Source organism: Vicugna pacos, chromosome 30 (genome assembly GCF_048564905.1).
Source record: "Vicugna pacos chromosome 30, VicPac4, whole genome shotgun sequence".
Classification (NCBI taxonomy): Eukaryota; Metazoa; Chordata; class Mammalia; order Artiodactyla; family Camelidae; genus Vicugna; species Vicugna pacos.
The window spans coordinates 29,872,111-29,896,749 of NC_133016.1; the positions used below are offsets into that span (position 1 = coordinate 29,872,111).

General features: G+C 43.1%; 1 protein-coding gene across 1 annotated transcript in view; it reads right to left on the minus strand.

The window, feature by feature from the left end:
- Window positions 1-24,639, minus strand: part of LOC140690342 (uncharacterized) — a 141,967-nt gene that overhangs the window by 107,605 nt on the left and 9,723 nt on the right. The window contains exons 5-11 of the mRNA XM_072952050.1: window positions 9,275-9,301; window positions 7,412-7,470; window positions 7,062-7,214; window positions 6,398-6,521; window positions 1,769-1,828; window positions 1,513-1,670; window positions 1,114-1,234 (exon numbers count right to left, since the gene is read on the minus strand). Coding sequence (XP_072808151.1) covers window positions 7,119-7,214; window positions 7,412-7,470; window positions 9,275-9,301 — 182 coding nt within the window. The 3' untranslated portion in view covers window positions 1,114-1,234; window positions 1,513-1,670; window positions 1,769-1,828; window positions 6,398-6,521; window positions 7,062-7,118. The remainder of the gene's footprint in view (window positions 1-1,113; window positions 1,235-1,512; window positions 1,671-1,768; window positions 1,829-6,397; window positions 6,522-7,061; window positions 7,215-7,411; window positions 7,471-9,274; window positions 9,302-24,639) is intronic.

A 24,639-nucleotide genomic window follows, 5' to 3' on the forward strand; every position in this document is an offset into this window, starting at 1 on the left:
TTTCTAGAGTTACTTGAATGGAGTCTGTGATGAATGTAAATGTCACATCCAGGGACTAAATTTCCAGAAGCCTTAACTAAAGGAATACTCATAAAAGATCACAGGAATGTCTGTACAAGAAGGATGCCAGTCAAATATCCTTTCTGACAGTGGAAAATGGAGAAAACTTAACTGTCCACCATCAAGACAATGATGCGTTAAATCACGACGAGCTGCGAGCAATGAGGGAGCCAGCATTTCGCCGTGGTCCAGGGCCTTGTCCACAGCATTCTCTCACCAAAGGTGTGCGTGGGAAAGAGACCACACCCGCAAATCAGGAGACCCCTCCACTCTATCTGAAAGGACCGTGTGAGTCTGGAGTGGGAGGACGTCTATGATATACACCTGAGTGATTAAAGCGAGCTGCAGAAAAACATATAGTATGGTCTCATTTTTAAATAAAGCATATATACACACACGTATACATGGAATTCTCATATGTGTGTATATATGTATGTCATAGGCATAAAGGTCATGAAACATATATATCAAATTTTCAACAGTTTTTACTCTTTGGAAATAAGGGGAAGGGAGGTAGGGCCTTCCTCTACCACCACAGTTCTCTTTTCAGTATTTCAGTTAAGTATACTTGGAATTTAAAAGTTTATTTAAGTCCGAAGTAAAATGGACAATGCCTCCACAAGACAGAATGCTATACTGGTCATCAAAAATCATGCCAGAGGAGATAGAATATTGTAGAAAAACATATAAAAAGCCGAATGGAAAATGGAGGTGTCCACACAGTAAACAGTCACAGAGTGCTCTCTGGTTTTTTATGACAGAGGTGATCCACACTGATGAAAATATACGTTAACGTGTTAATTATTATCTTTGAATAGCGGGACAAGGATAGCCTTTTTTGCCCCCTTTTTCAGAGTTATTATTTTAAATGCACATTCTTTTTCATCTGAAAAAAAGCATTTTTAGGTGTGTAGTACTATGCATTGGAGAATAATACAAGAATACTTAGAGAAACAAGTAACTAGGAGACAAAGCAGCAGCATCACACAATGTAGGACGGGCGATCCTGATTAACACCACGCAGTTACATAAGGACCCACAAAGTGAGAGCACCTGCTGTAACAGGGCGTGGCCCCCTTCTATTTGTCAGCAGTGTCTTCAGGGCTGAGGCAGTTCTGAGCACGGCCAGTGTCAGTGCTGGTGTCTTGATTGATGCTACTGGGGGTGAGGGCACCTGCAAGCCGAGAGGAAGAACAGAAACCATCCTCTGCCTTTTCTGTCTTGTTTCTTTGTTACTTTAAAAGAGAGCCATATATAAGATAAACCGTGTATCTCCCCAAATGAAATTTCAGTAATGAAACCGTTTTTAAAGACTTCACAGCTTATATTCTGCCTATAACTGTCTTTTCAACAAAGATCATATTTATTAAATGTTAATTAACTCAGTTAATTAACTCCCTGTTGAAACATTCTAGTAAAGAACATGAAATGCAGTATGTAAAAGAACCACACCTGCAGTGACTAGCTCAGCTGTCTTGACGGCAGTGCAGTCAGCCCCCACCATCCCGTGGCCCTGAGCTCCTGATGCTGGTAAGAGATTACGCTGCCGCCTCAGATGGAGAGAAACGGTGAAAGCATTTCTTGAACCCTACAGCACTGACAAAACATAACTGACAAATCCCAGGCCCCTTTGAGGCTCTCATTTTCTGTTTTTGGCCAACCCCCATCAATGAGCAGAACCACCCAATCCCCGAGCCATGGGACTCACGTGGGAAGCAGTTTTGGAGAAATTTCCAGGTATAGAATGTAACCAACTATACATAGAACTCTGAAAAAGAAAAGATGCCATACTCTGATTTTGGAAGACACTCAAAATATTCTCCTAAGCCTTAGTAGCTGGAAAGGCTGGGCTTCTCCTAAGTCACTTATTTATTTCACAGCCAGTAAGCATCTCCCTCAAATCCTGCTTCCCTGTGTCTGCTGGGAGCTTGAAACACACTGCTGCTGTCGATCTTATAAGTCACATGGCAGAGGCATGTGTCTCACGCCTGCAACCCTCACACAGGCTCGCCTCCTAGCCTCACTGTCTGAACTGGGCCCCATTTTCTCACCTGTTTATTTGGTATCTGTTCTTCTGTAAGCTACCTGAAATGCGTTTTGGAACATGTCAGAAGAAGCAGTGGGTTGAGAAATGGACAGATTGAGAGGTGAGAGATGGGCAGACAGAGAGAGAGACTCCAAGAAAAGGGGAACAAATAAAATTTCCTATGCAAAACCCTCTTCTAATCAGGGAAGGAAACCACCACGGAAAAGTGTGAAGAGGCAGGTAGCTTAGGACTGTTTCCTGGATTCCATGAAAAGTAACACCAAGAGATGAGAGGGTAGAACTTTAATAGTAAAAGAAAAAAAGCACGCATGCTTGAAAAATATATCTACAATATGTACTTTCTAAAGAATAGACTGAAATCAGCAGGACCCAATAACACTATACCTGGGTATTTACAGAAGTGAGAATCCCATCTCCAAACCACAAGGCATCCCTTCAGAGCACTGACAGTCTACATGGGGCGGTCATAAAGCCATCACCGCAAAAGCTATGCTACCCTGCACTTACGAGGAATGAGCAGCTGTGCTCAGGCTGCCCACGTGCGTCATTTACACCCCACAGCACCTCTACGGGGGGGACGCCTAGCGAGCCCCGTCTCTGCAGGACACAAAACCAGTTCTGGAGAGGCTAAGCCGACTTACCAGTTCTCCATCTCACAGGACTGGTCTCTCCAGAGCAGGACACGAACTCGGACCCACGATTGTAACCATGGTACTACAGTGCTTTGTGTGCTGTTTGTGTGTATAATACATTTGTTTCTATCATGAAAGGTTATTTAATAAATGATCGGTTGTCTTGTCTATCTCATTAGCTCACAATCAATCTTTATACTGTTGAATTGTACTCTTTTCCCCTGAAGAAAGGAACGGAAACAGCGGGGGTCAGAAAGAGTTGGGGCTCCATTCTTTATCTGGGATCTCATCTCATTGAAGTCCCCAAACAGGGAAAAGGAGCAAATGTTCTCTTTATCTTTTAAAGAGAGGGCTCCAGTGATGGTGACTTATTCAATTACAAAATCAAGGCTGGGGAAAGGGCACATGCAGCAACTAGAGCAGTATCAGCTGTAGGAAGGTCAAAAGTGCTCATGGGAGGGCTCAGGGGGCAGCCTCATTTAATTTCAATCAATAAAACAATAACAAACTCTAAAAATACTGGCCTACAATGGATTAGCTCTTTCTTGACATCTAGCAAGTTTCCACAGCCCACATGTAACATTATCGGGAACCAGTGAAAGGAAGAGTCCACAGACAAGGAAAATCAATGCCACAGGCAGGCTGAAACCCAGGCTGGAGTTTAGGAAGAGAAAGGGCATAGTTAAGAACTGGGGAAAGGCTGGGGAAAAAAATCATCACAAGGACTCTCAAGCATCATCCAACAATCATATAATCATTCATTCAAGAGAGAGTTACTGAGGTCGTATTCTGTGCAAGATTGTACAGCAGGTGAAGCAAGAGTGCAGCGTCCATGGTGGCAGCAAGTTGCGGGGCTCAAATACACTTCTGATCCCAGTACCTTGCACACTTGTCCTCAATATAAAGGCAAAGATAATTAAAGTAAAATAATACTCTGTAAACTCAAAGCATTGTTGAAAAAAAAAGTTAAAGAAGACCTAAATACCAGGACAGACACTCCACACACATTCCCCTATCAAAAGAAAGTGCTCTTGGAATGGCAGTGCTCCCCAGAGCGATCCGTATATTCAACGTGGTCTCGATCACAATCCCAGCGGGCTCCTCTGCAGAAACTGACTATCTGCTGCTACAATTCATATGGGAATTCGAGGATCTCAGTAACCTATACGTACTTGAAAAAGAAAAATTTGAGAGGACTTATAATTCTCAATTTCAAACCTTACAACTGTATCTCCAGGTGAGATTAGAGGCCATTGTGAAGTTATTACTGTGTTAATCCTTATTTACTAAATTCTCTACAATGAATATTACTGTTACAATAAGAAAAATAAAAAGTAAGTTATCCTTTAAAACATGCACACCAATTCATTCATTGGGAAAAATTATTCTATCAATTAAGAGATAAATATCTATTGAAAAAGGACAACTTAAAAACAAGAGTGCATTTGCATTTTTCATAAATTGAAAACTGAAAAGCACAAAGACGTCAAGTTTCTAGGGAGACCAATGCAACATATTAATAGTTATTTTCAGAAATTCTAATTTAACAATGAAAACTCTGGAAAGGGAAAATCGTGACTGAGAGCCAACTGCAAACACATGGAGAGCAAAGGCCTAGAAATCACAGTTCCTTTAACTCTGCTCCTAACACAATAGGAGAGGAAATTCCTCACTGAGGGGACAGTGGAATCCCATGCATAAGACAGGATACACAGTACAAACTGCACTAGAATTGGGGGTGAATTTTTTAGAAGAATTCTAAAGTTACAAAATTGCTGAAAAACTATTAAAACACTGACAGAAAGATTAAAACACACAGTCATATATATTATATAGAAACATATGTAGTCTGCTCCCATGTTGCATTTAAATACAAATATATTTGTTCATTTATGGGCACTTATGACTTTATCCCTGGTAGAATATTTCAACTAAAACAAATAATCAATATAACACTCCTTTGTCAAATCTACTTGATAAGTTACTCTGCTATGTAAACATAATGTGTCTAAGATAGATCTAAAATTAGTGAAAAAGAGCTTTGTATGGCTTCTTGAACTATTCTCAAAATTCAAAGCTTAATTTTAAAACAGATCTGAACAGTAATTCTATATTACCTTTTCCGTCGTGAAATGAACAACACAGTCTGTTGTCAAAATTCTGTCCTTACAATGATTCACGAGCACCGTATCCTCACAAAACTGCTGGACAGCAAGGCACTATCCAGACACTGTGACCCAACAAATGAAACACAATGAAGACAGTGACCCTATTTTGGAGGGCTTATAGTCTGTGTCAAAACCAGGGTTTTATTTGATTGGTTTGATTGGTTGGCAAAATAAAATCAATCAAGTACTTTCTTCTTTGATCATTCTATAAGTCATGACTCTGCTGTTAGTGTCATGAGCAGGAAAGACTTAAGCATGACTTGATTAGATCAACTAGCAACAATCATCACTGGAGAGTGAGTAATAAAGAAGTTAACTGATAGCAATGCTTCTCCCTACATGAGACCTAAAATAAATCGACACTGATATCCGAAAAGAAAATGAGAATTTGAGGTCCCCAATAAGAAAAAAATCTAACAAGAAATCAAAAAAGTAAAGATTTTTTCATTAACGTTTCCTGGAAAGATTGGAGCATGGTGGTGTTGAGCTCAGATGCTAGGGAAAAACATGAGGGTCTGAATTCCCACAGCACTGGGTAGCTTTGACACTAATATGTCAGTCAAATTCTCTGCACCTCAGTCTCCGATGCATAGACTGGGGACAACAACCGCACCCATCTCCTAGAACGGTCCTAAGAATTAAGTTATTTTATATATACAAGTTTTAATAAAATACATCAGATATTAAATATTACCCCAAAAGCACAAGGAAAAATGAAAACAGAGATAAATTGGAGTTCATTAAACTTTAAAACTTTGCTTCAAAAAACACCATCCAGAAAGTGAAAAAACAACACTCAGGAGAAAATTTTTTCAAATCATTTATCTGATAAGGAATTTGTGTATCAAAAAAAAAAATTCCACAGCTCAACAATAAAAAGGCAACTCAATTAAAAAATGAAAAAAGAATCTGAAAAGATATTTTTCAAGGAAAATATACAAATGGCCAATAAGCACAATGAAACGGTGTTCAATAACATTAGCTCTAAAGGAAATCAAGTCAAAACAACTAGGAGAAACCACTTCACATTCACTACAATAGGTTAAAACCAAAAAAAGATTAACAAGCACTAATGAGGACACAGAGGAAGCGGAGCCCGCAGCCATTGCTGGTGAGGATGTAACACAGCGTGACCACTTTGGAAAACATCCTGGCACGTCCTCAGAGAGTTGAACATTTGGCTTCTGAATGATCCAGCAATTCTGCCTCCTGGGCACACAAGTAAGAGAACTGAAAACAAATGTTAACATAAAAAATCCTACAGGAATATTCACCATTACTTTTCGCCATTAATTTTCAGAGCCAAAAAACAGAAACAACCCAAATGTCTATCACGTGATGAATGGGTAAATAAAGGGGCCCAGCCATACAGTGAAATATTATTCAGCAATAGCAAAGCATAGAGTACTGACCCAGGCCACAACGTGGGCAAACATTGAAAACGTTACTCAGTGTGAAAGAAGTCAGTCAAAATAGACGGTTCCACTTACATGAAGTGACTCGAATTGCATGAAATGTTCAGCACAGGCAAATCCACAGAGACAGAAGAGTGGCTCCCTGGGGCTTGGGGAGGATGGGGAAGTTGATAATGTCTGCTTATGCGTACTGGGTTTCCTGTTGGGGGGAAGAAAATATTCTAAGATTGACTGGGATGCACATTTCTGGGCATAGAGTAAAATCCGCTGTACATTTTAATGGGTGATTTGTATTAAAACTGTTAAGAACAAAAGCACCTCGGATTAGTACCTTCCATAGTAAATGCAAATTGCTAACATTTATTACAGGAAGAAGAAACTGCCCTCAGCATGAAAGCAGGAGATCAGCAAATATTAGTTAACCGAAATTGGACAAGAGCATTTCACTTGAAACTGTTGCTGAGTGTACAAGAAATATTCAGACATGACAAGGAAAATCAGTTTGACATCACGAAGAAGCATTCTGCTTCAAATGCAAATCAAGGATTCGGCAAGCCCAGCTGCTACAAATGACCAGAGAGGAAACCTGGTTCTTAAAACAAGCATTTCCTTGAGCCAACAAGGAAATGGTGGTGAGGAAAGCAGGCGGCCTAAAATCTGGAACAGTGTGCTACAAATAATTTCTCCACTGAAAATTCAAAAATAAAATGAAAGTGATGTAATGCTGTGTTGAACTCACGTGAATGGGCTTCCTGCAGTGCTTGACAGTTCTGTAACCCCGAATGACTCAGGAGAATCAGCATGGCTCCTGGGAGTCCCCAAGTAACTGCCCATCAGCACGCTGACCACCATCACATCTGCCAGGGTTGAATTGCAGAGAAGAGAGCAACCTCTGAAAGGCACAGGGAATGTTGACAAGGGAATAAAAGGCTGCGGTCAATCCTGGGACAGAGGCCCTGTGAGCAGAGGCCAGAAGGCTGCAGGTGAACTGGAGTGGCCCTGGGGCAGGAAGGGACCACAGGGGAGCATATCTCAATTATCTCCTCTCTCTCCCTCGGGTAGGAGGGATAAAGCCTGCATCCTTCTCACCTGGAACTGTGGGTTCTGGCTGGCGGAAGTCTTACCGACACGGAATGAATTTCTCAAGACTGTGGAAAAAGGAAAGAAAGCGAGAGGGATTAGGGAGCCAAATCCACGAGTCTCTCAAATGCTCCCATATTTATTGTGTATAATCAAAGTAAAAAGTCAATAACAGTTGTGAGATAGTAGGCAGGAACTTGGGGAAAGAAGGGATGAGACAGAGATTGTAGACTCCACCATGAGTACTAAGGCTTAGTTTACCTTTAGGGAAGTCATGGGCTGAGGGGAACAAGATACATTTTTTAGACATGTTCATTACAAAGCAGACCACCAGACCAGCCTGGTCCCTGTTTTGGGGATAATAGACTATCTAACACCACGCAGGCCTGGCGTTTATAGCTGAGGGCCTGGGTCATTGCTGTGCAATAAGCAGTGTGCTACCTATAACCTCAAATATGCAAGCAAGGCATTGTCTCTGCTTTTTATGGCAAGGAGACAGGAGTGAGGATGCACAGGTGTTTGCTTTAAAGCAGTTAATAAGCACATTTTTTCTTCTTAAAGTTGACAGGCGGCTGGGATGTGTTACAACTTGTTAACTCAATCATGGGCTCCCACATGGAACCATTATGGAGGACATCCTAGGATGACAAATCCTGGCTCTGGATCTTTTCCTGCCAGCTTCGGACACTCCAGCAGGGTCTAGACACATCCCTGAATAACGATCCCACAGAACCACCTAAACTCTTAACTCCTGGTGCTTGAAACTTAATTTTAGCTCTACACAACTTAATGTAGAAAAGTTTCAGAAATAAAAGATATTATATTCTTTTTATATCTCATCACTGATTTTTCTGATTGCTCTAAGCTGCTTCTACATGGTAAAGCACCTAATTCTGCAGGTGAATTCAGTACTTTCCTTTGGGCATAACTAGACAGTCTGGGCTGTCTGACTTCTATTAGTCAAATACCAATACACTTAATTGATTTCTTTGTTCATCAATTTCAGCCTGGAGGTGAGGGTCTATCACTATTTTCCTCAGCCCACCCTCTACTCTTTTCTCATCAGCATCTCAGGCCTCCTGAAAACAAAACAAAGCATTTGTTTCCCTTCATCTACACTTTCCACAAAGGCAACAGGAATCATCATGCCTAGAGAATGAATTCAACACAAATGTTAAAACAAAAATCTATAAACCTGAAACAACTCCATCTCCGACTCATGATACACAATGACATGAGAGTAAGTGTGTCAGGTACAAAGCATGCGTGAGCCTGACCACCTCATTTCTATTCTTCAAAGGAAGGAAGGTTTTCGTATTTTTTATTATCATTCTTTGTCATTGTTTCTGATTAAGCCAAAAAATTTTTTATGAAATAATTAAGCACTGCAATAACAGATTTTCGCTGTATCAATTACAGAAGGAATTCAGAGGGGATAGGAAAACCCACCTCTGTAAAAAATGCAAAATTCCTTCCCCTGTTAAGAACACGAATACAAAATGCAACAGAGAATTCAAATTCTTGTGGAGAGGACAAAAGCCACAGAATCAAAGCAAAGTCATTATTATGACTCAATCCAAAATTCACTGGACAAACATGCTCAATGCATTCAAATAATTTTTAAGGCACACTGCAAACCATTCACTTAATTATCTACAGGCTAGAGGAAGAATTTCCCTCTATAACAGACAACATAAATCAATAGGTTGCCCCACCAAACAAGGAACAAACATCAGGTTTTCTGCAGTTCTGATAAATCAGCAAGTTTTAAAGATCAAAATCCAGAAATTTTAAACATTCATTCACACCAGAATGAATCAAGCACTTAAAAAAATAAATAACCCAAAGAAACTAAACACATTGATCACGTACCTGGATCAATGAGAAATTCTTGTACAGCTGGGAAAAAAAGAACAGTCTATAGACTTATACTTGAAAAATAAAACTACTTTTAAAGATAACTGCTAAAACACATTTCATCATTCATGTTGCCTTGAAAAATCTGAGGCACTTGTCTCTGATCAGAAAAGCAATTCTGAGTATTAGTATGTTACAATTCAGTGCCAGTTTGCTTTAGAAGAAAAAAGAAAAGCTACTGTTTCTCATCTTGCACAAAGTTTAAAGAACCTCCCTGCCTCTATCTCCTCCCATTTTCTAAGCTCATGCTCCCCAACCCTTCTGAAACAATTATGAGAACCTCTTATTCCCACCAATATGCCAAATCACAAAAGAGTATCAATTTATTTGTGTAAATATATACCTACACCTTGAACTGGAGGAGAAAGAATTCAGAAGGCTATATGGAACTTATTGCTATATTCCTGAAATCACACACATACACGTTCACAGAGACACAGACATATACAAACTGAATTACTGGGCACTTCACAAGCTAAGGACTTACAACTTCTAGAAGATAACTTTGTAGTTAGTTTAAAATACAAAACGGTCAGCTTTTGAAAGCCTTGAACATTGCAAAATCATCCAAATATCAATGAAATCCAATAAGCCTTCTCTGTAGAATGTAATTCCCCATGATGTCAAAGCAGACCCTAAGAAGTAGTGGATCCAAGACTCGTGTTTTTCACTAGCTATGATCGTTTTAAAACACGTAAACAGATTTAGAAAGGTATGTCCCCATGACATTTATTCTTATTGAGATGGCATATGTATTCAATTGTCTATGCAGAAAATAGGACCCATGATGGTGTTTAAGAAATATTTTGTGTATTGAAATATTTATTTTTAAGTGCAGACAAGGAGGGTGGGTATTACTCCATTGTAGAGCACCTTTTGTGCACGCACATGTTCCTGGCTTCAATCCCCTGTACCTTCATGAAAATAAATAAATACAAGTGCTTACTTAAAAATAAGAATAAATTTATATAAAAAAAGAAATGCAGACTAAAAACCACTGCAATCTAGGAGCCACAATTATAATAAAAAACAAGTGTTTCTATCAAATATTGACTATACGCCAATCACAGAGACAACCAAAAGTCACACCTGACAACCATCACGTGTGATTCTCAGCAATCCTACTAAGTAGACACGGATGAGAAACCCGGCTCTGCGGATGAGGAGACGGAGCTCGGAGGAGCCGGGGACACTGACCGTCCTGCTCCCCGTGACACCGCGTCAGCCCAGGGCAAGCGCTGACAGAGCTGCACTGAGGGGACACCCAGCTGCATGGAACCATGGGGGATTGGGGAGTCCTAGAAAATACTCAAAAGTGTTCAATGAAAAACCAGCTCAAATATGTTACTCTGTGCCCCATCCTCTAAACACAGAACATGTCTGGGACCTTTTTGATGCCTCCGTGTCCTTTCTGCCATCATCAGTTACGTGCCCTCTCAGCGCGACCAGTCATGAACTGGACCCCATACGAAGTGCACTCAGATGGAAGAGCTTTAAAAGCTGTTTTATGAAGTTTGTAAGACTCTGTCTATTCCTCACACAGGCGGTCATCCAGCACTACTCACCGGTGCGGATGTACCACCTGAAATCACACCTTTCTGCTTTTTAAAATCCCTTCATGTAATACAGACTTTTAAACAGCAAAGAAGCAGCTCAACCACAGACAGTGGACATCTTTTCACCAAACGGACTCAAACAGCCCATCGGACTACCTGGAAGCCCTTTTCTTCTATTAAACCCACTTCCAGGTACTTCATCTGATTGGTGGACTCGGCCTCTGAATGGCCTACTCAGACAGATCCCATCCTCACATCCGGGGGTGGGAGAGGACCCTGCTGCTGGGAGAAATCAGTGAGGAAGGTGGACATCCTCCAGCCATTTCTGCACGGGTAGAAATGCCACATGCTCAGAAATTATACCGTCAGCACCCCTCGGCTCCCATGGACTGGTTTCACATTAAGCAAACTTATGACACACTGATGCAAGAAAACCAGAAATTTAATTTATTAATGTAACAGGAGATGTGAAACTACAAACCAGATTGAAATATCAGAGTTCAACCATGAGTACAGATTCTCCTCCACGGCCCAATCTCGGGCAGGCAGTCACATGGCAAGCGTGGACAGAAGCAGAGCAGGAAGGGTTTCTAGATTAACTCAATGGACTAAATTTCTGTTATAAGAACAGATCTACTGCCTGGAAAACAATTAATGCCAATCACGGGGCACACTCCATGGACAGTGGCTGAAACACGACTGTGAGTACCTGTATAACTCCACTTTCCCTGTACTTTCTGGTCTAACTGATGCAGAGGTACAGAGATCCAGGGATGCAGATACCTGTAAACACCCAAAGCCCATCCCTGGGAGCCTGGAAACCAGATAGCCAGGATTTAAATCCCAGCTCTGCCACTTACTAGCTCTGTTACCTTGGCCAAATTACTTACCCTCTGTGTGCCTCAATTTCCACACTGTAAACCTGGGATAACAATCAAATCTTTCTTACTCGCTTGTTGTGAAAATTGGAGGATTCATTTCTGTAAAACTCTCAGAAAAGAATGTAGCACATTTTTGGTGCCCAACAAATTTCAATTTAATAAGAAAGTGATTTACAAGTCTCCCATCTAATCATCTTCTGTGTTTCATGACTATTCTGAGTCCCAAAGGAAATCCTTATTTCCCCTCTTATAAACTCTTCAGGAGCACCCTTCTGTTTCAAGCCACCACCTGTTTAATCTGATGGGGGATTCCCTCCTCCCCACTCCTCTGGTCCATGGGAGACTGCTTCTCCCTTCACACCCCTGACCACTGGCCCACGGCTAGCCCTCCTCACACTAACAGATTGAGGTGTGAGTCCGGGGAGACAAGCAGGGCATATGAAAGCTTTCCTTCCCCTCCAGTGTTGGCCACCCTTAGGAAGCAGCCGGGATGCTCAGTTCCATGGCAAGACAGTCCTGTGCATTATGGGTCAGAATCTCTCAAGGGAATGCTCGCTGTGGACCAGAGTTACCTGGGACTGCGTAAGTCTCTAATTCTGGGACATAGTGTCATGACACTCACTCTCCCACAGCCCTGAATTTCATGGAGAACGTGGCTTCATCAGTAATAAAGGAGACATTTATCGCCTGCCTGTTCTTCTTTGTCATCTCTCAGTTGGCTGCTGGACACAACATGTGTATAAGTATTGGGTCCCCTTAAGCCCCAACATATATGAAGTAACAAAAATTCTGTGGCTTAACATTGGTTCAGGGCGACTGTGTAAATGTCCTGACTCTGCTGATGCTAAATTATGTGTATAGGAACTATGGAACCTCCTCAAATATCTTTCATCATAAAACCAGCTTTTCTTATTTTCCTGTTTCTCAGTAATTGCCAAAGACTATCAAATGATGGCTTCACACCAAACAGCAGTTAAGATTATGAGCCCTCTTGTCATACACACTGTGCTAAACACTTTACATAATTTCTAATTCTCACAATTCTACAAAGCAGAAATGAGTGTCCCCATCTCACAGACGAGGGAAAAACTCAGAACAAACTGACTCAGGATCACGTAGCTCAGTGGCAGCGCGTGCACACAAACCCAAGTCAAAACACCACACCCCTTTGTATATGTACCAAATCTCCTACCACCCATTGACACACAGCGGTGGGGATAATACTTAGGGAACTCAGTACACTTTTCAGCTTTAAGGTGCTCCAGAGGCCGCTTCTAGCTCTTTTATAAAATCCCGGCTCACTGGTTTCTAACACTGCAAGAAAAGTCCGATGTTGCAACTGTTTGCACAGGAAGTCTGAAATGTTCACAGCGAGATGATAGAATAAAACTAAGACATAAGCAGAATAATAGTTCCAGGTAGTCAGACATAATGGACATTGTGCTACCCTGAAGCACTAAGCAAAGGAATCAAAAAAAAAAAAAAGTTGTTTAAGACTTCCTTTACAAACAGGAAAGTTAAGACTGTAAGAAGGTGTAACAGCGCCACCTATGGCTTAAAAGGCCTTCCTGGTTGCCTGGAAAGGTGCAACACAAAAATTGCCTGTGGATCAGAAACAAGAATCAGATAACTAAAAGCTTATGTAGCACATACTGCTCTCCTAGTCCTCATGTCTTGCACTGTAGCAAAAACCAACAGACCTGTACTAGGCCTATATTCATAAAAGTCATGTCTGTATTTTTCCAACAGGAGGTAATCTAAGTATCTTGCAAAATACTTCTCAAAGAGCCAGGAAATCATAGAAGTGTATTGAAATACAAAAACATTTATTTACATATTAAAACAGCATGAGCTTTTTTCTATTAAAAAAGCTGACATGTCAAATCAATGTTTTGATATTTTAAAACCTATTAAGAGTGCAGAAAAATAAATCAAAATTTTCTTTAATCACAAAAGAGAGAAGCTTATTCCCTGAAAATGATCAATGTGGATTTTTCTAAACTTAATGCTTCTGGTCAGAGTCCTACAAATTTAAATGTCTGAGTGTATAGTTACACGGCAGCATGAACACTGAGTTGTAACAATACACATTCTGTGTAAATAATCTTCAAGGTCGTCTGCTTAAGTCAATTTAACTAGTCCCTGTCTCAATAGAATGATACAGATTTCATTAAAACTTCATACTGCACGCACACACACACACAAAACCCTGAATCCTTGTTACTTTAAGCCATATTCATATATATCCATATTGAATATGCATCAGAAACAAGCCACCCTCTTTAGTATTCACAGTTGATCCTTCTAAACTATCTGTCATTGTGACAGCACATTTTTACTAAGCAGCTCTTGGATGCTTTGTATACAAGGCGTCTACCTCTCACAGTCAGACATGGTAAACGGCATCACTCAAATTTCACAAATGAGGAAATATACTTAAGCCATGGAAACAACGTACATATTTATCATCAGGAAAGAAAAGAGTAAAGATTTTACTTTCAATATGCACTGACAAACTTTTCCTCCATACTAAGACTACATACATAAAACAAATTCAGTCATTGTAAATTATTCTGTCAATAAACACCACTAGAGAAAAACAAGCAACATCATTAGCAATGATTGGACTTTCAAAGCCCACTCCTATTTTGCACTATAATCATTTTTAATGTTTTGTTTTTAGTGCTTACATAGCACTAATATAAAGAAAACATAAACTATTTAAGTCATTACCTGAGAATGCAACATTTGTGAAAATGTACAATTTTAATTTATGCCGCTCTGTCTCACATTCTCACTGGTGTCTCTCCTTTGAAGGCCTCATCAGGCTGAGATCGCCAAAATCGGTCATTTATGGACTCACAGGAGTTCGGGAAACCACTCAACGGGAGGCTGATCAGAGGAGAAATTGAGAATGCATCCTGTGCAGCCTGGGTTCCAGCACCGAGCTAGGCACCGCCAGCTGCGTTTGATTTGGGACAAGCTGCCCACCTCTCAATCCCTCAGCTGCAAAAAGGAGACATTGATACCTACCGTCAAACACCTGCTTTGAAGTAAAACATGAGAAAAACAGTTTAGCCTTTGGTAGGTGTCCACTCACAGCAAGCTTGGTCATTATGATGATGAGGATTACTTTTAATAAGTTAAGCTAGACCAAAAATTAGAAATCACCATAAAGGAGAAACATTTTAACTCAATAAGCATTTCCTTTTGAATGGATTGATAAAAGTTCTAATGATTTTTTTAATAAACCAAATTTTGTCCATTAATTTTAGATTTACCGGTTTATGGACAAGTCTCCAAAAAAAGAATTAGAGGCCTCTAACCTCTGAATACTAAGAAAGTAAAGTTTAAAAAAATTATGGGGGAGAGTATACCTCAGTTGAGAGAGTATGTGCTCAGCACGCATGAGGCCCTCAGTTCAGTCCCCAGTAACTCCATTTAAAAACTTTTATTTAAAAAAAAGGAGAATTAAAGGAAAAAGATGGAGGACTACAGAATTGTTTTAGAGAATCCACTCAGATTTAAGATGGGGAAAAAATATCCATTTCTCACAGGAAATCTTGAGAACTATGTAAACCGGATCTGAGTTGTCTAGTCTTTAACATTATTCATGAATTCATATTACCAAGTCTTAAAACTACCTGATAACCCACAGTGGTGATAGTGATCATAAAACCTGACAATGCGGATCGAACTCCGGCTAGGACTGCTCTGTTCTGACATCTCTGCCCCTGAGGCCTCACCAGGCTGAGAGCACTAAATTTTGTCATTCATGAGCATCTCGTGTAAGTCTTCCACTTGTGCTTCTCAGTCTCCTCTCACCAGCCCCTCTGAGGGAAGCACTGTTATCATCTTCCCCACACGCAGATAAGGTCACTGAGGTACAGAAACTAAACCTGCTCCAGGTCACATCGGCATTAAAGGACGTCTGTATTTCTGCTGTTTTGCGATTGACAAAGGAATCTGAGATATCAATACAAGATAGACTGTTAAATAATCAAGTCTGTCAGCTCTTCACCTCAAAGAGCAGATACTATAAATTCCTGATGTAGGATGAGGCTGCCGCCACAAAATGACTCAGCTAGAAATTAATATCCAAGATGAAGCAGCGGATACACATAAATATTCATGACTGTCAACTCCTCTCACGGGTCTTGGCCCTTCACTGCCTGAATGGGGGTGAAATCCCCACCCGTGTCTGGGAGGGTAGCGCGGCTCTTCCAAGTCTCACCCAGGCTTCACAGGCTGTTTCCCCCTACAGACTGTCCTAAATGATTAAAAAGCTCACAAGATTTTTACACCAGCCAAAACTGAAAGACATTTCTGCATATGGAGCACTTTCTCAGGCTTAAACCATTTTTGCCTACACTCAGCAAGGGGGAAAAAAGAAACATGACTCTGCAAAGTCTCTTAGCCTTACCACTCACAGGAGTTGAATGGTCTCAGCACAAGATGACCCTTCACATTACAGGATGAGAACAAAATAAAGCCGCCCCAACAACAAGCACTCCCAGAGACAGCGCTCAGCAGTCTTCTGCACACTCACGGTTGTGCAGCCCTCACCACCATCTATTTCCAGAACACTTCATCACCCCAATAGAACACCCCTGTCACTAGCAGTCACTCCACAACCCCCCTCCACCCAGCCCCTTGCAACCATCATCTGCTCTCTGCCACTGCATGAGCCAATTCTGGGCATTTCTAAGATCACTGAAATCAACAATATGTGGCTGTTTGTGTCTGGTTCCTTTCAGTTAACGTGCTGTTATCAAGGCTTTCCCATGTTGAAGTGGTATCAGCATGTCTCTTTTTTTTTGAAAATGTTAAACTTTATTAGAAGGTGGTAAATACTACCAAAAATAGTAGAGTGGGGTATAAGGGGTGGGGTTTCAAAGGGAAAAGGCCGGGTTGAGCAGTCAGGGTGGACTACCCAGAGCAGATGGCATTTTTCATATTCCCCTTTATTTATTTTTTCTTTTTTATTCACTCTTATGTCTGAATAATATTCCACTAAATGGAGATACTACATTTTGTTCTTTCATTCAGCAGCTATATATGGACGAGGTCCAGAAGAATGAGTGTAAGTGGTGGCTAGCAGGGATGGCATTTAAGCAAAGGGCAAGATGTGCTTTCAAAAAAAAAAGTGAACAATCAGAGGCACAAGGAAATTCAGCGCGTTTCTGAGAAAGTGCATGGTTGCTTCAGTAGGACTGCCATGCAGGGCTGTGGGGGATAGTGACAGGAGACACAGTGAGGGAGTCACCTGAGAATATTCCCCACTGCAAGCAGCTCAGCCAATTCTCCTCCCTCATCCTGTATTTTAGAGACATTTTTGCTAGCTTTTCTCTTATTTCAAGTAACAGTACTTTAGTTACACATCTGATCATCTGCATCAGACCACATTAGCTCCAAGCCACAGAAAATCATTCACTGACCGGAGCAGCTCCAAGACATAACATTGATGGACCAGGGAGTCCTGCAGCATCCCATCCTGCAGGCACAAACCACACATGTTCCCTGGTGATGTCCGGAAAGTAAAATGCATGGAAATATCTCACTGCTGCTGCACGACATCTGCCCACAAATTGCCCCCAAATCATGCTGGCACAGCACTACTCAACCCTCGCACTACCCAAAAAAAAAAAAAAAAAAGAGAGAGAGAAAAGAAAAGAAAAGAGAAGAAAAGAAAAGAAAAGAAAATATAAGAAAAGAAAAGAATAAAGCTAAGAAAGCAAATTTAGGCTCTTCCATTGAAAACCAGCAACCATCACTGCCAGTATCTGAGCTGGAATGATCCTGACTTCAAAAACCACTGTGCAGTTACTATTCAAATGTGACAGACATATATGTATTTCACTTAGATGATATTACAATAGGATTTTTCTTTTCAAAATTTCCAGTTGCAACAATAGCACAAGAAAGTTTATGTTTCATTTTTTAAAAAAAATCAATTATTTTCCACTTTGTTAATTTTGAATCTATTATTATTTTATAAAGGGAGCTATGCTGCAGATTATAAACCAAATATCTGGCTTCTGCAAACAAGACCTATATGACTTCACTATTTCAGAGCAAGCTTTAATGATGCTTTCAAATTGGGGGCGCTCACTAACAGCTCTTTAAATACTGTCAAAGATGTGCTATTATGTAATGCAAAGGGTCTACCTACACATCAACTCAGAAACCAAAGAAACTACACGAAAGCCTTAGTTTATCATTTTAAAATATTCCTATTATTTTGAATATTAAATTTCTTAAAGATAAGATATTTTTTGAGAAAGACATCAGTTGTATTAAATTTCCTCTCACCAAGAAAGCAAACTTTATCAAGAATTACTACCCCTATGAAAATCCAAAAGACAGGACGTTTCTAGCTAAGTTAACTTACAGATCTCAACACAAGCCTAAATCCTATCTGCTCTCACTTGAACGAGCCCAGCAAAGTCCTGGGCTACTCTGGAACTTAGCTCTTCTGTTCCATATGTTGGCAGAGCTAAGATCATCACACAAGGCAGGGAAGGAGAGAAGAGGTAAGTCCACCTGGCGGCCTCCATCTGTTTACTTCCAGCCACAAGGTGTCGCTAGAGCGACCCCGCTAACAAGCCCTCCACACAAGGAAACCCGGCATCCACTCTGCCCCTGCGGTCCCCAAGCAGTCCCGACGCCCCTCTCCCACTGGTGGCCTCCGAGCCTGTGAATGGTCTTCTAATGACCCTCCCAGTTGGTGACACCCTCCCCCTCTTCCCCGCTACACACACACACACACACACACACACACACACACACACACACAGCCAAGGCAGCCTTCCCAAAGCACAAATTTGATTACATCTCCCCCACTTCAAACCCATCAGAGGCTCCCTGGTAGAGTTCTAGCCCCACCCCCGACCCTGCTTGTCCATCCTCACCTCAGTACCAGGTCCCCAGTGACCTCAGGGGCCCCGTGACCTGCTGCTACTTCCCACTAGCCTCCAGGCTCATTTTAACTGTTTGTCAAGGAAGTCTTCCTTCCCTCCAACCTCCGCACTTTGGATTAGGTGCCCTGCTGTGTTAATAAAACATTTTAATCTAAGTCAACTTCTGACACTGCTAAGCTCTCAAGAAGCAAGTACATTTTGCTTACTACTGTGGGTCCACCCCCTCTCCCCTAGACACTCAGAATTGCGTGTTTTGTGAATAAAAGAATGAAGGGGTGGGACTCAAAAGGACAGGCAGAGCTGCTCTCCTAAGGGTCACTTCCTGCTGACACCCTTCACTGCCTCTTCTGTGTCAGTTCTAGTAAAAACCAAGCTCCTCCAAAGCCCTCCACCCCTAGGCCCTCTCCAGTGTCCTTCAAAGCAGGGTCACCCACCACCCTGGACCACACAGGGCAGTCTCCCCGAGTCCCCACCCCACAAGCCTCCAGGCCTCTACCCGGGCTGCTCCTGCCACCTGAGTCACCCTCTTGATTCCTTCCCCTGGCTGACTCTTACTCTGTCCCCAGAACTGAATGTAGAGCCAATTTCTTCCAGGAAGTCCTCCCTGATGATGTCCTTTAGCTCTTGGCTGGGCTCCATCTACAGCAGCACTGCTTGGCGACCAACTGGTATTTGTCCACCTGCTCTTATGAGACCATGACCTCTTGGAGGCCACGTGGGAAAAAGGAGTGAGGTGACAAGAGGGGTGGGAAGAGCAAACAGGAAAGTCGCAGCTCAAGTCCCAAATTCAAGGATTCTGTCTCAGATAAAAAGAATAAACTGTTTCATACGTGTGTCATTTGGCTATGATTTTTGTGGCTCATGGAAAACAAGAGCTTGGTGTTCAAGCCTGAAATCCAAGTTACATGCAAAGAAATGTATATATTCATATCCAAAGGAAACCAGAGCTGCTCAACAACACTTTGCAGTTAAAATCCAAAGGAACTTTGATAAAGGCAATCTCCCTCTCTCTCTTTATTTTTATTTATTTATTTTTTTTGGTATCATATAGTTTTAGAAGTATTTGTATAACTAAGTGATGGCTACAGCCTATGATTCTGCACTGGAGTGTTTGGGGCTAAGGAAGCCCAGATTACATGCACTGTGTAAATGCAATCACACCAACACAATGACAGGCGCCCTAGTGGCTGAGCTGAAGTTCCAAAGCAGAGAACCTTATGTTGGAAGACAGCTCTCAGTAGAAAGTAAGAAATGTAATGTTCTGTACTCAATTTCATTAGCTTTATGAGCCATTAACAGATAGTATGTCTTGTCTAATGAAACCCCAAAATATATTGTCATCTTCGATTTTCTCCATCTGACTGTTTTATGCTAAATTTGGATATCAAACCCTCACTCCATACGGAAAGCTCAGGCCTTAGCTGCAGCACAGTTACATCCCGTGGAAGAAAGCCGATCAAGGGAGAACAGGAGAGTTTCCCTTCAGAAGCTGCTAAGTGTGGTTTTGCACCTGTATGTCATTTACAACCACGCCATCGTCAAAGGAGTAAGACCTTACATCTGTGGGGCAAAAAGCACTGCGGTGGTTCCGAACCATGAAAGAACACTGAGCTTTGTGCAACAGTCCTGAGGCACTTAAAGCGTACTTTCTCTGAAAGGCTCCGAAACTGACTCACTTCACCATTTCAGGTACAACCGGAATTAGTAGAGAGAACATGCCCTTGAAGTCTGACAAGGCCCTGCTGGAATCCTGCTACAGCATTTACTAGCTGCTAAATGAACCAATTCCTTAAACCTCTGAGGAGGCTTCCCAATCTTCAAAACGGGGCTGCCACCGCCCACTTGGGAGGCATGGATGTGAATGCAACACGCAAGTAGGGCGGCCGACTGGTACGTGACACGGGGCCTGGCTAGTTTCCCTCCGCTGCCCTTCTCCCCCTTTAAACTTGCACTGTTCCCCCTGGTAAGGGTGAAGCCCCAGGAACAGACTGCCCGATTCTTCTGTATATCCCCGGATACATACCTTACCCTTAGGAGGTCAGAAAAACAACTGCCTCCTCCCCAGTCACTATCAATATTCTTAAGAGTCTGGGTTTTTTTAACTCTATGTTTCAGGGAGACTATTCAAGAATTGTTCAACCACCGTTCTCCAGGTTGGCTCCTCTCCCAACGCCCATCCCTTCTTACCTCAAATCTTCTGTCTGATTGCCTTTTGTTCGTGGGAAAGAGAGTCCGCTAGGGTGCGGACTCCCTAGGCCTCCCTCCCTTCATCACAGGAGAGTGTGACTACATTCTCCCAACTCCCCACTCCGACTCCAGCTTCTGAGGAGTTTCCCCTTCTGGACCCTGCAGCTCCTGGATCGTCCCAAGACGCGCACACGTGGCCAAAACCCTCTCTTCAGATTTCTTCCTGTGTGGCCCTGCCCACCCCCCAGAACCTTAAGGATAAATGCCATTGCTCTGAAAATCACAAACGCTGCTGACTGACACACCAAAGCTGCATGGTCTGGGCTTTCCTCCAAACCAGGCACAGCCCTGCCCCCCCTCAGACACAGTCTGCACCTCTTGAGATGAGCTGATCCACTTGCACGGCTGTGAACACCAGCTAAGAATGACGAATCCCAATGTGTATCTCTAGTCCGGCTCCTTCACCTGAGCCCCAGGCTCATAGACACGAGTGCCTCTTGGAAGTCCTAACTTGGATGACAAATGGCATCTTAAAAATGCCATATGTCAAAAAAAAAGGCCTTATGTCCACCATTTACTCTAGACTTCGATTCCTGGCAGGTACCTCCCAGGCTCCCCATTTTAGTAACAGCCCCAGCACCCACCTAGGTGTTTGAGGTCACATTCAATTTCCACTGTTCCCTCCACCTGGCCCTGCCCTGGAATCAGTCTTGTTATTTCTGTCACTAAGCCAGTCTCAAGTCTGGTTCTGCAGGGAGCACGATGGAAACCCACAAGCTCACAGCAAGGTGCACTGAGTCACAGTCCTCCGAAGGGAGTTCCCTGGAGGGGGAGGCATCTCCTGCTGCCAGTCACCTCAGAAGGCACTGGATTCTCACAAAGAAGGACCAGAAAAAGGACTCAAGGATCTCCCGTGATCTGAGGTTTGAAGGGCCCGAAGTCTGGGGGAGCTCCTAGTTAGCTGACACTCCTGTCAGTGAGCAGATGAGGATGGTAGGAACCCAGGCAAGTCTGTTCTCGCTCCGACCCCTTTTCTCTCGGGAGCCACGGGAAAGGCCAGTTTCCAGGGCACAGACCGGCCATCACAGATCCCAGCCTGCATTTGCCAACCCAGACAGCCTAGACTCCTACTTGCGACTCTTACTTCTGTTCTGTTCCCCCCCAGAATGTGATGGACTCTTTCAGAAAGTCTGGACTGTCTCAAGCGAGACCAAGTCAGTGAAGGATGAAGTGTCCACATTTGGACCAGAGCATGAAAGGAGAAACAAGGCCTCATGTCCAGCATGACGGTGGTGGCCAAGCCCTTTCCCTGGGTGAGATGAACCAGGGTCGGGGTGAGAATGCAAGGTCCCTTCACGGCTGACAGGGGTGTTGGAGACTCACTACCGCAAAATAACCACACGGCCGTCAGTGGTGGACATCAGCTGCAACAGACACAGAGTCAGCTATTTACTGCCAAAAAGGGGTAAAAGTAAAGGCCGGTGCAGGGAGGCCTGCACGGCTGCTGAGGCAAACCACAGACCTGGCTCTGAATGCCCACTGGCTGAAGCAGAGAGGAAGCTACGGTCCCCTTTAGCGGTCCCTGTGTCCACCAGATCCAAGTGAACCAGTTACTTAGGACAAGGCAATGTTTTCCTGATACTTAGAAAAACCAGCCTCATAAAGGGAACAAAAGAGTGGCATGGTTTTAGGCCCGCTCCTGCCCCACTATGAATGCAAAGTAAAGTAAATGGCACTGGGAAGGTGAATGCAAAAAAAAAACCAAAAAACAAAAAACTGGTGACTGCTTCCTCCAACAGCGTCCCCTGCAGCTGCTCACCCCCGAGCCGGCCACTTCCTCACCAGTGACCGCCGGCCAGGAAGCGCCGTCACGCACGTCACACAGCGACAGCCAGGAACCTCGTGCCGAGCACGTTTGTGTAAAAGCCAGAATCAAGCAAGGTGCTGCAGAATTTGACTTTCCAAGTTTAAATACTCCATGAAAAAAATCCCTCAGCAGCCGCCTAAATCAATTCGCATCTCACTTCTTCAAAACAAATAAACAAAATTAGTAAGAGAGCATTTGTTACCAAATATAAGGACGAACTAACAGGTTCCTCAAAGCAAGGACTTTAACAGATATCAAACTCCAGTGGGTGATGTGCTAACATAGCAAAAATTCCAAAAAAGTAGAAAATAAGATGACTAGGATAATATACGAATCATGGCAACTGTTAAGTTTTTGCTTTTTATAGCGATGGAGACGGCACAGAGGGCGATCTGGCTATTCCAATGCAGGGTGTGCACAGACCACATTTTCAGACCCAACAACATGCTCACGGGGTGGTATAAGGGAAAAAGGAAAATAGAAAAAGGAATAGAGGAACAGCCAAAATTAGAAACACACGAGAACAAAAATGACTTTGACAGCATTTACAAGAAATTACGTCAGTGTGATGAGGACAGGGACGCAGGGACGGTGAGACCCACCCTCACCTCCTGATCCAGGGAAGGCAGGGGCCTGAGGGGAGCGATGCTGCCGGGGGACCCCAACGTGGTCAGCGCCCCAAACCAAAACTTCACCTAGATGCGTGTAGACAGCTTTTGAGCTACAAAATGTGGTCGCATTTCAAGCTGGACAACTTTACTCACTCCCACCAAGAGGAACAGGGGAGAATTAGGTTCTGCTCCTGAACCAAAGCATTGTTTAAAAAATTAATGACTGTGTAATAGTAAAAGCAACAATGGAGTAAAAGTCACTGGCGGAGAACGTGCTTGACCCGATCTCATTGGCCACGTTATCTCACTGACGTTCAGATGCTGGCTGAGCCCTTATGGTACCAGAACAGACAGACCCACCAGGAGGGAGGTTTAATGCGCTGCTGTATTTTGATGCCGGCAGCCATGCCTGGTACACGAGGTTCTGGGTAAACAATGGTGACAGTGTCAACCACTATGGGCTAAGCACACATCCAGCTACTCCGCCAAATCCCAAGGGCAGACTTCAAAAGGCAAAAACAAGCTGGCATTCTCTGTTGGCTCTGCAGAATCAGAGCCAAGCAGTTGCTGAGCAAAAATGTCACCAGTGCCTCCTATGACAAAATAGGAGGCACTGGCGTGGGGCTGGGGCAGGGCTCCAGGCTTCCACTGATCACCCACCAGTCTGTCCAGGGGGTGAAGGAGGTCCCTGCTTTCATTGCACCGATGCACCTACCTTGAATGACGCCTTAGGACTCAACAGGAGGTGACAGGTGAGGTGAACGGAGCCAGCCTTGGTGTAGCACGGTTCTGGCAGCTATGCCCTCAGCAGTGCCCAGTTTCCTAAACCTGACACCTCATCTCCAAGGAGCAGAAGTGTAGTGTGGGCATGTAGATCACAGGGCCCTGTGAGGACAAGTACAGATCATGGCCACGACATGCCTCTCCCCTTCCTTAAGCCATAGAGGAATGTCCGGGGAGGAAGTGAAAATTATTCCAGAGCCTGCCAGGCACCACACGCAGGTGGGACACGGATCCCCTGTGTCTGGCATTCACAGGACTGGTGTGGATTTTCTTTTTATCAATTCTCTGGCATCTTCTCCTCCATCTTACCAACAACAAGAAAGTAGAATCTGACCTTAGAATCACAGAGAATCACAGAGCCCCTCCTGCACAGCGGGCCCGGCAGCACGTACCATGTCCTCCGACCGTCACCTGTGGGACCGCCATGAGCGCTCTCCAGACTCAAGGCCCGAGGCCGTAGGCCGGGGGGACACAGCTCACCTCACTCTCCCCAGTAAAGGGGGACCACCTCTCGG